General features: G+C 35.6%; 1 protein-coding gene across 2 annotated transcripts in view; it reads right to left on the reverse strand.

Annotated features, from left to right (window-relative positions):
• ZFPM2 (zinc finger protein, FOG family member 2) overlaps nt 1-15,994 on the reverse strand; it is a 530,635-nt gene that overhangs the window by 409,588 nt on the left and 105,053 nt on the right. The window contains exon 2 of one of the 2 annotated variants that reach the window (XM_049854285.1): nt 2,326-2,484. The exons of the other annotated variant lie outside the window; for it this stretch is intronic. Coding sequence (XP_049710242.1) covers nt 2,326-2,484 — 159 coding nt within the window. The remainder of the gene's footprint in view (nt 1-2,325; nt 2,485-15,994) is intronic. 2 annotated transcript variants of the gene reach the window in all.

A 15,994-nucleotide genomic window follows, 5' to 3' on the forward strand; every position in this document is an offset into this window, starting at 1 on the left:
TTGGTAAAGTAGAAGGTCGGCAAAAAAAACAAAGACCCTCAACAAGATGGATTGACACAGTGACTGCAACAATGGGCACAAGCATAGCAACAATTATGAGGATGGCACAGGACCAGGCAGTGTTTCATTCTGTTGTGCATAGGGTCGCTATGAGTCGGAATCGACTCGATGGCACCTAACAAAAACAACATCCCTTGTATGAATTCAAAAGGATACAATCTCTATCAAAGACTTGTCTCTCTTTCATACCAGTTCCTAACAACTTCAGTGGGAATTCTCTGTCCTCACATTCAATGAGCATAAAATAATGAAACTCTTTGCCTATTAAATAAAGCCATAGTAATTTGAAACAGGAATCTTAGCATTTTCCCTGAAAACCACCATGTGAAAATAAGAATTCTCATTCCTACCTATTATGACCTTCTAGTTTCAAACTCAAAATTAAGAAATTATTTTAAACATATATAATACAGTATATAACATTAAATATCAATTATACATTATTTAATGTGTTCACTGTATTATGTACAATATTATTTTGATATATTTGATTTTTTTTTAATTTCCACCTATTCATCAGTTAATGTAGTAGCTACTAAGTAATGTTCTTGACAATTGCAATTCAGTGACTTTTTTTCTTGGTGTCTAAGGCCTGTCACTTTTCATGAGTTAGAATTCTAATTAATGTAGACGGAGGTTAGTGTTTTGAGACCACAGTTACATCATCATGAAAGCATCTGCAATAAGATTATTTTCTTCCAAGAAATGACTTAGAAATGTGGAGCTCTACACTCTTTCATTAAACATAGCCTTTAACCAGTGTTCACCCCAAGATGTAAAATATACCTATCAATATTGCCTCCCTAGACTGATAAATTAAGAAAAAAATCTAAATCCTACACTTACTCTTTTAACTACGAGAGCAAGAAGAATAAGTGGTACCTTCTAAATATGGGTTTCTTTTCTTAATCGCAATACCAAAACATAAGTAAAGTACAATGCACAGACGGATGTATTTCTTGACAAAGGAGGAAAACGTTGTCTTCAAACATAGATTTAAAAACTCTATTTCCAGCCAGCTCTTATATATTGCTTGTATTTGCTGTATCATTGAGAAATGGTTCTCACATCCAGAAAAACTAGGGAAACTACTTATATAGCCTGAAATCTGAGTCAACACTAAGAAAGAAGGACTATTCTGTCCCTACTTTCTCATTTTCAACCAAAAGTCTCTGATGTGGGAGACGAGAACCAGGTTACAAGGCCAATTTGAGACATACAGGAGTTAACGGCAAAGACAGTTTTTTGAACCACAGTATGTATGGCAGGTGCTGCTGTGGCCATTCCATTCCTAGTCAGGTGGTGGGTTCTACAGACCACAGGGATGGGGACTGGCTGACTTCTTTTGTATCGAACACACTATCAACTGTAGAAAGTCATGTTGGAATTTTAAATAAATATGCATCAAATGTATATAGCTACAATCACAGACAGACATATAGAGACAGACACACAAACTCACAGACACACTCTCGGTCACGCCCTCCAGGAAGCCGCTGTGGTGAAATCACCCAAAGCAGTTGTTCTGAACCAAGCCAGTAACGCCAACACTTGTGCTAGAAAACCCACCTCATTTACACAGACAATAAAATCAAATGCAAAATAAATAAAAAGACGCATGAGAAACTTTAAACTGGCTTTTGGAAAAAAAAGGTCACCTGACTCCAAATCATGGTGGGAAATAAGCTGAGATATATTTTCTTAGGTGGTTCTTCAATTATAATGTTAGTATGTCAATAGAACATCTAGATTAGAGAAATAATATGCATTTAATTATTTGAGTATATCTAAAAAGCACCATCCTCAGGCATTGTAGGTCAAAGTCAAACACATAAGGCATTTACTTTTCAAAAGGAGAGAGACAGAATGTTGGGCAGGGACTCTTATCTGTCCCATGCAATGCATATACCCAACTCCTAATACAGTACCTCGTAAGAAATTGACATACAATAAGTATCTGTTGAAAGAATGAATGAATAAATAATAAACAACAAATGTATTATAGTTAATTGGTCAACCAACCTGAAAATATTCATAGTTAATTGGCCAACCAACTTGAAGATTTTGTTTAAATATACAAAATGACTTGCTACTAAAGTAGAATTTCACCTTTGTTCCCTCAAAATAACATTTTATGTTTAAAGAATTCTGCACATATTTTCAGACTGTCAAATTTTATGTCAGCACTTTGAGTGCATTTTTTAAAACTTCACAAAATCAGTTGAGTAATGGGCTCACATATTTCATCCAACCATCAACGATTACCTTTGTTACAAAAGTATTCCACTTCTTCACAGCTCAGATTTTCAGGGCGGAACTCTGTGGAAAAGCTTTCCTCCAATGGAAAGTCCCCTTTTGAGATGAGGTCTGTTTCCTCTGACGGACACTCTTCTTCTTCCTCTTCAATGGCATCTTCAAGCGGCCCTTGAAAAAGAATCAGGGACACTGTACCACAAATATCCAAGGAGAAATGAAATAATATCCTTAAGTATGGTCTTTTTGATTACAGTGGTGAGGAAAATGTATTCTATGAATAGATCAAGGTGAATCAGTGAGGGGACTCACAGAAGATAAAGTTACATTCATATTCACAGGAAACACTGACCTATGATGAGAAGAAAAAGGAAGTCAGAAGTTACCTCATTGAGGCAAACTCTATCTCCATTCCTTCTCTACCCCACCCCACAACCCAAAACTCATTTTTTGATTCTCTCTTGAAGAGCAAAACTGTGCACTTTATGTTCATTTGTTAGAATTAACTGCCTGGTAAAGAGTACAAGTCTCTTTTACACCATTATACAATTTTACCTGAGATTTTAATAAAGATTTAAAGTAATTGAATGCATTTTAATTGAACTGAGATTTTAATAAAGTCTATACTTTTAAAAATCCATCTTAAGACTGGGTTCTGAGAAAAGATTTCATTATACGTGTTTGAAGCTTGAAGAAAAATTACATATTTCTCTCCCTGATGAAAGCATAACCCTATTCATAATTAATTGAATTTTTTCTGAAATGAAAAGTAGTTTTCTAATGAAAAAATGTAATTTGTATTTATGTGATACTTTCTCAGTAATAAAAATACAACTCCCTTAGACTGAAAGAGAGTGAGGTGCACTACATTAACGGACCTATTTTATTGAAAGGAAAGGGAGGGATGGAGTTGTTCAGAAGGATCTGAAGCAGACTACGAGGGAATTGCACACGACTGATTGTGAATTTCTGACTGCCTCTAAAGAATCAAAGTATTGGACTCATTTTGCTAAGTAGAAGCCTGCACTTGCTCCTAAAGAAGTAATGTGGCATTTTATCCAAAGAACACAATTATGGTAATTTGTACTAATTGTCACTCATGTCAGCAGTCTCATCGGACAGGCTAAATACTTAAAAGCTGAGGCTGTCTCTTTCTCTTACTTCTTAGAAATGTGTCTGGAAATTCTCAAGGCCAAAGGAGAAATCTTATAATTTAAAATAATGCATATATTACTATATATATATATTTTTTTTAAGTAGTAAGTTTGTAAAAATTTTATACATACACAAATTCATAGGCAAATAAGAATAAATATATATAGTACAGCAGTGTATCTGGTGTTTTCCCAAAAGTAAGTTTCCAGAGGACTAAATTCATATGGCACGTTGGCACTGACAGAATTAGGTGCATGGATGTAAATTAAGGGACCTCCAAGTAAAAATATTTTTATGAAGTTTATCCTTTGTAAATTTATTTTTCCTTTTTTTCAAATCAACAAATGTTGAGGAGAAGAGGCTGCACTGATTCCAAGCACTCTGACAGTGTGTTTTCTTACAGAATCCTTACGCTGATGCAGATACGGGGTTAAGAGAGCCACGGATTGATTCTATTTTTGCGCATAGCATATTCCAAAGTCATGGACCACACCTTAGTTTCATCTTATATTAATTACTCCAAGTTTAAAATTGACAATCTATCACCTTTTAGAACAATTATGTCACATACCAGACAGGCAAGGAATTCATAAAACAGTATTAATGTAAAATATAATGATTAATGCATCTTATCTGATTATATTAATACCAGAAGATAATTTGATGATTAATTCTGAGTTTAATGAGAAATATAATAGAATATTTTCCTTACTTTTTTTTTTTTTCCCCCAAACAAATGACTTTATAATAACAAGTTTGGTCAAAATGTGAAGCCATCTCATTTTTATTCCATATAGGAATTTCAAAGCACATCCTTGTGTGAACTTTAAAATAATCCACTGAAGTAGATGTGGGAGTTATTATGATTTTTATTTTACAGATACTGAAAGTGAAGCCCAGGATGTTAGTTAACCAGAATAAGGTTACGAGCTAGTAAGTGAAAGGGTTGAAGTAAACACTCAAGATTTTTTTTAATAACATTTTTTTAATATCATATTACTATGCAAACCATTCTTTAGCAGTAATAAATGCATTCCTTCCAAAATAAAACTATTAAAAATAGGTAACTCCTAAACACAAAATCTTCAGAAAATGGTTCACTCACAGTAATATAATTATTTATTCATAGCTGCTTAAGGATCTACTCTTTAAAAATGAAGAAATCGCTTGCTGCTCTTCTCAGATTATTGAAAGTTAATCAAAATTTTACTCCCCCCATAAGAAGACCAGGCAGATCTTCTTGTAGACTTTGCCAAAAATAAAATAATAGCTTAGTAATTCTTATTTATATAATTTAGACCCATACGAATCAGTCTGTAAAGGAACTGCTTTAACGTCAGTTATAGCAGAAATGACAAGTATGGCTCCTTTTGGAATGTAAGTTCTGAGTTTTGCTAACAAAAAATAAAGCTCTAATTATAAAATATTTCTTGTAAAATGTTTTAAATAGTCATATATATTTTAGTGATTTTTTTTTAATTTCTGGATTCTCTTCGGTTATAAAAGCCAATATATCATAAAGAGAATGCATGCATATTGGAAAAAATAAAATTACTACTAATAAAAATGCTTTTTAAAAATGTTCTGAGTATACCTCTTAACATATTCAGAAGGTTTGATTAAGGAAAGTATATAATTGAATAATTATTTAAAATACTCAATGATTTAACCAATTGGTTCCTATACCAATAATACCAAATTCAAACTAAGTAATTTTCTTAAAAATTTAACAGAAAAGCTCATGTGAGAGAATACAAAACCACAAAGCATCAGTTTATGTTTAGCAAATCTCCAAGGAAGTCAAGATATGCTGGTATATACATATGCATAGCCACACACATATACATATATGACTTAAAACTTTCATTTATCAAAGTTTATGGTGTATCTTCATTGATAGTATACTATTTTATATTCCAGCAGCTGTTTCATCTTATGTGTTGACTATCACTTTGCCACTCCAACCTGACGTAACTAAATATAAAAGCACCTGTTCTCAAAAGCAAACTTCAAAAACTCAAATGAAAGGTAAAATATTCTTGAGCTCACTGTTCAAAATACAAGATCTCACTGTTCCTATTTAGAACAGACCACTAGAAGGAGGTTTAATGGCCAATTTATAGTTCTCTTCTCTTAAAGCAAGTGTCAGATTTATATAATTACTGTACTTTATAAGGTGAAATTATTAACCATTTCTTTAGCCATGCTATCGAATCAGGCTCCGGGAAAAGGTTTCTATTAAAATGCACAGTATTTACGGTTTAAGATCAGATCTCACTCTACTCTCTATATTACATGTTTCTTTAACAAGAAAGCCTTACAAATAATCGGTGGCCATAAGCTAACATTTTAAAAGGGTAAGAGACACTTGAAGCACAAGTACAATTAATAAATAGCACCAATGAAGGAGAAATGATGGCACCTCCTGTGTATGGATTAGTGGGCACAGAAGTCCACTGCAGAAAAATCACCACACGTAATTTGACACAAATAATAATATCTACTCAGAAAAGGCTCACAACTGAGCTCCATGTGCCCTCATGGAGAAAATTACTTCTGATTGAGGCCACTTGGCAGGCAAGTGTGAGGAAATCTGAATTTCAGCTCTTCAATTGCTTTTGATTTACAGATATTCAAACACACTCACTGGAATTAATGGTCTTAATGTTTATACATATAAATATTTACCTCATTTTAAAATGCTAATTATAAGAAGACAAGGGTGCTATGTGTTCGGCCCTTAACACTGTTAATCACCTCTCAGAATATATGAATGATATAAATAATATATGAATGATATAAATAATATATGAATGATATGCTTTAATAAGAATATATGATGATATATTTCGTAGATGAATGATATAGTTTACTCAGAATATATGAATGATATATTTAATATGAATGATATGGTTTACTGGGAGATTCTGGGAGGTGCAAAGTAGTACTTCTATTTTCAGAGGAGAGAGGCCATTATATACTCAGGAATCACTTTGAACTGACCAAAGAGAGAAATCTGAAGATAAGAAGAAGGGTTGTGCAGATTACAACATGTAATAATGCTGAAGGCTGGTCCAAGATACAGTGAAGCTTTTCATTTAGCCAGTACCAACAGCTGCTTTGTAATACCTGAGCCTAAGTGTGGGTATCTGAGAATTTTTAATCTGGTGGTTGCTTAAATGATCTAGACTTGATAGAGGAAAACGGGATGTTCAAGATTAAGTAGTCCCACCCTACACATTGGTGACATAATAGTTGAACGAAATGAAAATAAAGAATTGGATTTGTGTGGTTAAGCAGTTAGAGAAGTACTCCTCAGATAAATGAATTTACAAGAAAATCGATGCTATAACTTCTGAGGGCTGAGGAAATCCCTGAAGTTCATCCATAGCCAGTGGAGTAAGAGCTAGAAGGTGACAAAAAAACCTTGAGAGAAAAATATATATATACAAGATCTAAAGGAACCAAGAGCAAAGAAGATTATAGTAAGCAAGATGATGAGAAAATGCAAGAAATGATAAAGACCAGCATAGTAAATACTGAGTTAAATGTGTCTTTCAATCTATGTTGTCTGAACGAGTTACCTTCTACCTTGGCAGCCTACTAAATGGCAGGTTATCTTTGTTCAGATAAAGGTAAAGCACTTCAGAATTAGAGGCATCAAAAGAGAAATAAAATTCTACAGGAATTAACATGCATCTTCAAGTGTGAAGAGGGGAAAAATATGCCAAATTCCGTGGCTCTGATGCAGTATCTCCCAAAAGGGGTCCTTTTTCTTAAGTACTCATTGGCATTAATTTATCATACATTAGTTTTGCATGTCTTTTGATTAAAACAAAACAAACACTTTGTTATAATGGAACTATAGAGAGTGTTCCATCTTCCTCTCAGCGCATTAATATTCTAAGCATTCTAGAGGCTGCACAAGACTAGCCACCCAGCAAAATAAGACTGTTTCAGAATACTGGGCAGCCTTGATTGCAACTGACAGGTGGGAAGAAAGTCACGTTAAAATATTACCATTCCCAGTAATTACAACAATCCATCACAGCGTGTGCTCAGAAATCCTACTAGGTGATTTTCCAAAAAAATACACAAATATTTTGATATTTTCAAACCTTTTTAATATGGTGCTTCTCAGTGTATGCCACTTCACATTGTTTTTTATATCAGACAGCACTGTTAATATTAAAAATTATAACTCCATCCCAAACTTTAAATCGTTTTCATCATGCACAGTACAAAGAGTTCACATCAATGTTACAAATTTCTCAAAATTGTAATGAATTAATGAAAACAGTGATACTATTTTCAAGTAGGGCCCTTGTGGCGCAGTAGTTGAAGAGCTACGGCTACTAACCAAAAGGTCGGCAGTTTGAATGCACCAGCTGCTCCTTGGAAACCCTATGGGGCGGTTCAACTCTGTTCTATAGGGTTGCTATGAGTCAGAATAGACTTCATGGCAACGGGTTATCTCCAAGTTACCAGCTCCCATTATGTGCTCATTTTTTTTTTTTCAGGCACTTGCAAAAGATTTATGCAAAGGAGTGAGAAGGCATGTAAAACCCTCTAAAATAGGGGTACTGAAATTTGACAATTTAAACAAAAGCATATATTGTGTTTGAATTATTGTATAACAACTGAGCCACATTTTTCAGGTGATACCTTTCAAAAGGCAAACGTAAAAGTATACATTAGGGATAAACAAATTCCAATTCACATTTAATATGTAAACACAAATATGTCAAACTTATCTACAGGTATACTCTTTCAGATGACAGGTGAAATGGAGTTCAACTTAGAACTTGTCATCCTGAACTTATATTACATTTCCTGTATGTAAAGAACACTAAGCAGTGGGTTAATAAATTAGGATTTCTCGTTACCTGATACTATATAGTCTTGCGTCATCTTTCTTTGTTAATTTCAGGATACTACTTGTAAAACACAAAATATAAAGTCCTTTTAATAGGGAAGATTTTTAGTGTCCTGATTTCTGTACCTTTATGCCCAGATTGTTCAATTAGAAATGGAAAAAAATAACACGACTCTAAATAAGAAAAATTCCACAAAAACGTGCCCCTCCCTGTCTTACGGTGGCATAGGAGTATTTCTACCTTTAAAATATTTGCACCTTTCTCCTGATTTTATCTGAGGCATATTTTTTTGCTTTCAGTAGTTCCTCTCAGAGTTTTCAGCTGCTACCCTCGGACTTCCTTATGAATCATCGTTACCCTGTAAGCACACCTCAACATGCTTCTCACTCAGTTCCTATTACATTTGTCTCATGCATATCCCACAGAGCCATTTAATGAGAAGGGGCTGAGAAGAGGGATGCTCTTTGGACAGTGCAAATCCATACTGACTCATGTAATTGAGCTTAACAGCAAGAATAAAACCTTATTTCTGTAGTCTAAAGAAAAAAATAGTATTTTAAACGACCAAGTTCTTCTTGCAATCACTCACTTTTAACAATAGTTGCATCAGGGGATGTAGTAGGAAGCAACCATTTTTATTAACTTTTCTCTTATCTGCAATAAGAATGTTATTTTTCTTCATTTACGTTTGTTGCCTGCAGGTAGCAAGACCAGAGAATCATATAGCAGAAGTTCTTCTTTTTGATTAATTTCTTTCCATGTGTTATGTTATTTCTTACAGGATAATTGATTGTGGGCTTTCCTCATAGCTGTACATCTTTTTTATATCTTCACCAACTGCTGTCCTTCAATCAAGGAAGTTGGAGGAAATTACCTGAATTTTGTTAAGTTTATTAAAAAGAGAGAGATGCGTGAATATTTAAAATGAGTACTGAAATGCTAATGCAAAAAAGATATTAGAGAATTTTAATAGGGGGTTCAGTTTGACCATTAAAAAAAAAAAAAGGAAAAGAGAAAAAATGTGGGGAAGGGGAGGTCAAGTTTTATTCAAATTGTTTCTTTGGGGGAAAAAACGAGCTCTTTGATTTTATAAAAATGGAATAATATTCTTTGCTACAAGGTTTTTATGGATGGCAGTATTAAGAGTTCTTACATACAAATCTAAAAACAATTTCAATTCTATCATTTTTTCCCCTTAACTTCCTTTATTTGGGAACCATTCAAATTAACTGAATGATGCCAAGGAGAAAATGGCAATTTTACTTAGAACATATGCAACCCTTGCAAGCAGTAACTAATCTTACATAGTAGGTTAAACACTGATATCACAGAAAAAATAAAGTCAGATAAGGAAATACAGACAAATTTAAACTAGAATCTCTAATGACAAAATTACATTCAGGAAGAAACTCAGGCATTGAGAAAATTCATTAGTAAATGCTTTGTGCACTGACCCAGGAGGTAACAGAGTTGGCCCTGAAATTCAAATATTTTATAATCGGGTCTTAGTCCAGAGCCTTACGAAGCTATTCTTAGCTTATTAAGGATAGTACTTCTATCATGAAGAAATATGAAAGTATACTCATTACCAAAACTATATATTTTTGTGTAATTTTAATGCATTTCAATAAAAAGGTTTCTAACTGGTAATAAGTACAAAAGATGGACGATATCATATATTATTTTGTTTTCTTTGTAAGACTTTCATTCATCCTTTCTTTCTTTATTCCTTTAACCAATATTTACTGAAGGTGCCATACACAGCAGGCACTGTGTTAGATCCTAGGACACGAGTAGTGCACAAGATGGAATGTCCCCAGTCCTAAAGGAGGGGATGATCTAGCTAAGGAAACAAATTTTATGTACACATGATAATGAGATTTTTTTTTTTTAATTATAAAAATGGAGTTCCCCATCTTAACATGGGGCACAGGAAAAGCTTAACATCTAGTTATTTGTGCATATTTCTTATTTCCTCTGCTGTTATCACTGTATCTCACCAACATTTATAGCCGTAAACAGCAAGTATAGTGACTTACATATAGCCATGGCACTTGTGTTACTAAAATATTTCAACTGAATTTAATTGTAATAAATTTGAAAACCAAATCAAGGACAGATGAACTGAGCCAAAATTTTTACAAGTCTAGAGACACAGTTTTAAATTATTATTATTTATATTGTTAAAGGACATTTACTCCACTTGACAGTGTGAATCCATGGTCTTTTCCTGGTTATTCAAAGAGGTGATTGCCATCCTCAGCCTTCATTATTCATGCTTGGTGATGTGGGATCAGGCAAGCAAGAATCCCCCCGCCGCCACCCAAAAAAAAAACAAGTTTTAAGAAGAACATGAAGATAGTATATTAGGTATATTAGATTTTTTTTTTAAGTACTTTTTAGGTAAGAAAGGAAAGGATTCGAACCTATCCACAGAACCTCCGATACATGGTATGTGGCTGATAAATATTTATGAAACGAATTAATTGAATTTACTGCTTTTTACAAAAAAAGATAACTTTATAGACTTGTACAAAGGAAAAAAAATACTTTTTCTTTCGAAGTCACAAAGCACCATCAAAATATTATTATTATTCTTATCTAGGAAACTAAATTCCACAAAACTATTATATAAGTGTATATGAAAAAACTAGTTGATACAATCCTACCTGCTTATAAACATAATTAAATTTGTAACACTAAAAGATTTTTTAAAATTATTTTTCTAAAACAAAGATATAAGAAATAGAAAAGAAAGGGCATGCAGTCTTTTGATTCTAGGATGGATACATATTTTTCCTTCTCTTTCTAGAGCAAATGAAAAACAATGTACATGTTGATTAAAAAAAATCAACAAGAGGAAAAAAAACTAGTCTAACAATGAACACTAAACAAAGGGCTCTGATGACTAAGTTTCTTAAACAGTTTCATAAGGCAAAAATAAATTAAGCATGGCCCTTAAAAACACTCACTATGCATTCGTTTGTCTCATGTGTCACAATACGGCTACGTGCAGGAAATGACGGGAAAGTATCGATTCACTGCAAAGATGTGGGACAGAAATATTTAATTAGAGAAAACAAATCAAGAAAAATATTTCCAACTTTTTTTCTTCTTAACTAATAAAATTTGAATCTAATCCCCATCCAATCAAATCAATTCCTTTTTTACACATATATTTACACCTTTTCTGACCCTAACGTTCTTGGGTGGGGCAAACGGTTTGCACTAATCTAAAGGTTGGCAGTTCAAACCCACCCAAGTGCACCGCGGGAAAAGGGGCTAGCAAACTGCTTCCACAAAGATTATAGCCAAGAAAACACTATGGAGCAGTTCTACTCTGTAACACGTGAGTCTGAATCCACTCATACCAGCTGGTTTTCTCTGATCCTGCCTATTACCGAGTCTTTACATGCACAATTAATTACTAATTAAGCCTTCGGACATAGTATTTTAATAAAAAGCTACTCTTGAAATGATGCCTAACCTCCCTGGCTGAGTACAAGTAGCTAATTAGCAAACAACAGTTCTCCAAGAGATCCCTGGACCAGCAGCATCAGCATCACCTGAGAACTTCTTAGAAATGCAAATTACCAGACCCCATCCTAGATCTACTGGTTATGAGCCTCTGAGGGCTGGGCCCAGAAATCTGTTTTAACAAACTTCACAGGTCATTCTTACCCGTGTTCAAGTTTGAAAACAATTGCACTGGAATATAAATTCTATACAAAAGTCACTGTTATGGTTTGTTGTTGTTATTAGGTGCTGTGCAGTCGGCTCCAACTCATAGCGACCCCATGCACAACAGAATGAAACGCTGCCCGGTCCTGCGCCATCTTTACAATCGCTGCTATGCTTGAGCTCATTGTTGCAGCCACTGTGTCACTCCACCTCGTTGAGGGTCTTCCTCTTTTCTCCTGACCCTGTACTTTGCCAAGCATGATGTCCTTCTCCAGGGACTGATCCCTCCTGACAACATGTCCTAAGTATGTAAGGTGCAGTCTCGCCATCCTTGCTTCTAAGGAGCATTCTGGTTGTACTTCTAAGACAGATTTCTTCGTTCTTCTGGCCCACCCAGTGCCGTTGAGTGGATTCCGACTCATAGCAACCCTACAGGACAGAGTTCTTCTGGCAGTCCATGGTATATTCGATATTCTTCGCCAACACCACAATTCAAAGGCCTCAATTCTTCGGTCTTCCTTATTCATTGTCCAGCTTTCACATGCATATAATGTGAATGAAAATACCATGGCTTGGGTCAGGCACACCTTAGTCTTCAAGGTGACATCTTTGCTCTTCAACACTTTAAAGACGTCTTTTGCAGCAGATTTACCCAATGCAATGCGTCTTTTGATTTCCTGACTGCTGCTTCCATGGCTGTTGATTGTGGATCCGAGTACAACGAAATCCTTGACAACTTCAATCTTTTCTCCATTTATCATGATGTTGCTCATTGGTCCAGTTGTGAGGATTATTGTTTCTTTACGTTGAGGTGTAATCCATACTGAAGGCTGTGGTCTTTGATCTTCATTAGTAAGTGCTTCAAGTCCTTTTCACTTTCAGCAAGCAAGGTTGTGTCATCTGCATAAAGCAGGTTGTTAATGAATCTTCCTCCAATCCCGATGCCCCGTTCTTCTTCATATAGTACAGCTTCATGGATTATTTGCTCAGCATACAGATTGAATAGGTATGGTGAAAGAATACAACCCTGAGGCACACCTTTCCTGACTTTAAACCAATCAGTATCCCCTTGTTCTGTCTGAACAACTGCCTCTTGATCTATGTAAAGGTTCCTCATGAGCACAATTAAGTGTTCTGGAATTCCCATTCTGACTTATAGCCGTATAAATTATATTTACTATCGCCATTTAATGTAACAACAACAACAAAAAAAAAAAACCTGTTGCCATCGAGTCAATTCTGACTCATTGCAACCCTATAGGACAGAGTAGAACCGCCCATATAGTTTCCAAGAAGGGGCTGGTGGATTCAAACTGCCAACTTTTGCTTAGCAGCCTGAGCTCTTAACCACTACGCTACCAGGGCTCCTTAATGTAACCAATACAATGTTTTTCAATTTGTACAGACTCCCCACCTCAATAATGGGTAGACCCAGGAATTTTTTTGATCGAATCCTGTGATTACGTGTGAAGAGGCATGAGGGCTCTGCGATTCTTGCTATCTCAAAGTCAGAATGAAATCCCTGGCTGATACAAAACCACTAAAAAAAAATTTTTCATAGTATTCTATATACTTAAAAGGCTGCAAATACCATATACATTTAAAACAAGTTTGAAAACAGAAGTATTTCATTTTCACAGTTGCTTACACGTGGATAACTGTTCGCTCCATAAGTGTTGATTAATTTGATTAGAAAGAAAAGTGATAAATCTGTATTTTAAAAATATAACTTATTCTTACTTGGTTTATTTGTTATCATATCATGTGACAATGTCTGAAATAGATTTCCAATAAATTTAGAGGTTCTGTTTGGGTTGGGGAGCCCTGGTGGTACAGTGGTTAAGTGCTCGGTAGAATTCTCACCGTCCATGCAGGAAACCCAGGTTTAATTTCCAGCCAGTGCACGTCATGCACAGCCACAAGCCCCCTGTCACTGGAGGCCTGCTTGTTGCTATGATGCTGAACAAGTTTCAGCAGGGCTCCAGACTAAGAAGAACTAGGAAGAAAGGCCCGGTGATCTACTTCCAAAAATCAACCAGTGAAAAACCTTATGGATCACAAATAACTAGGCAGCATTTCACTCTAATGTGCATGAGGTCATCAAGTATCAGGGCCTGATTCCATGTCAGCCAACAACACATTAAGTGGGACAGGGGAGCATACAAGGGCACCTTGATGAGAATGTGAGTCCTCTTCTAGAAGAGTATTAATCATAGTGCTTTGAGAGGTCCACGTGACTAATAATTGGAAGCGAGCGGCCATGCATGAAGATAACAAACACTGGTTTCCAATAAGAGCACCAAATTGAAACATCAAAAGGAGAGACCTTGTGGATTGTAGCTGATGCAACTCGAAGTAGTCACTCCTGGTAAGTGGCAATTCGAGTTTATTTATTTAATGGTGGTTAATTCTAAAAAAAAAAAAATAAAAATGGCTGTCCCAAGCAATGCCTGTGAGGCCAACAAGTACTCAAATAACATTCTTTAGGAAGACTCTGGTGATGCCATGGAATATACTGTAGCCACTTCTGACTGATCCCCAATGCTGCTTCTGTATACCCTCCAAGAGTCCCTAGATTATGCAAGCAATGGACCACAGAGTTGTTTTACTAAAGGACCTCCCACATGTGTTTGCCTACAGTAAGGAGCAGCGTCTCAATTTCTAAAAATTGTAGCTGATGTTTTTGTCTCTAGAAGACCAAGAGCTTCAAACAGTTCAAATGTTCTCCTCATCTTCCTCCTTCAGAGGTCAGCATTTCATGAGGCACTCTGGGTGTCCAGAGAGGAAGGGACTGTGCCCAGTCAGACACAGCTGACTGTCTTAGTTTCTTAGTACTGCTATAAGAGAGCTACCACAAGTGGGTGGCTTTAAAGAACAGAAACTTATTTTCTCACAGTTTAGGAGGCTAGAAGTCTGAATTGAAGGTCTGGGGAAAAGTGTTCTTTCTTTCTGTCAGCTCTGGGGGAAAATCCTTGTCTCTTTTCAGCTTCTGTTCCTGGGGCAATCTTCATGTGGCATGTACCTTCCCCTTGGTTTGTGCTTGTTCCTCTGTGCCTAATACACTGTTTTTCCATCTCAAAGATGATTAGCTTAAGAGACACACTACACTGATATGGGCTCATAAACATAACAATGAAAATCCTATTCACAAATGGGATTACATCAACAAGTATAAAACCCACTGCCCTTGAGTCAATCCAGTCTCAATGTGATCCTGAAGGACAGAGTAAAACTGCCCCATAGGGTTTCCAAGGCTGTAATATAAATCTTTATGGAAGTATACTTGCACCTCTTTCTCCCACAGAGCAGCTGGTGATTAGGATTTAAGCATAGGAGTTAGGATTTACCACACAAATTTTGGGGGAACACAATTCAATCTATAACACTGACTAATCAATAAATGGCAAACTATGTGAAGAGAGACGTCCCAGACAGATCATACACATTCTGCTCACCATCCCTCACTCCAACCTCTTGTAACAATCAGACCAGAAGAGCACAGGCCAAGCGTGGTCTGTGGGATTTTCTGGAGCAGCATCATGGCCAAGCTTCATTGTTAACCCAGATATGCAGCTCACAAAAACTACATGTCCACTAGCACCACCACCTTGAACCAAATAGTCAAGGTGAGGGCAACTACAGAAATCTGTTTTTCACAAATAGGTGTGGCCTCCTGCTCCTGGAACACAGCCAGTTTGGCCCTCAGTTTGGCTTTGACACAGTAAATAACAATGAATATTCTCTCTATGCCTGTACAGTCCTGTACATATGTTATTTGCATAGCCAGAAAAAATTCTGCACATAACAAAGCACTGTTGTTGATTCTGCATATTTGTTGGAGTACGAACTTTATAAGAATTTGCCTAATTTCACAGGTATATGTGTCATTTTCCAATTTTTCATTCTGGCAGATCTCTTTCATCTTTGGGGATGAAAAAAAGAGAAAATCCTTCAGTATATCTATAGTT

This window comes from Elephas maximus, chromosome 15 (assembly GCF_024166365.1).
Source record: "Elephas maximus indicus isolate mEleMax1 chromosome 15, mEleMax1 primary haplotype, whole genome shotgun sequence".
Taxonomy (NCBI): Eukaryota; Metazoa; Chordata; class Mammalia; order Proboscidea; family Elephantidae; genus Elephas; species Elephas maximus.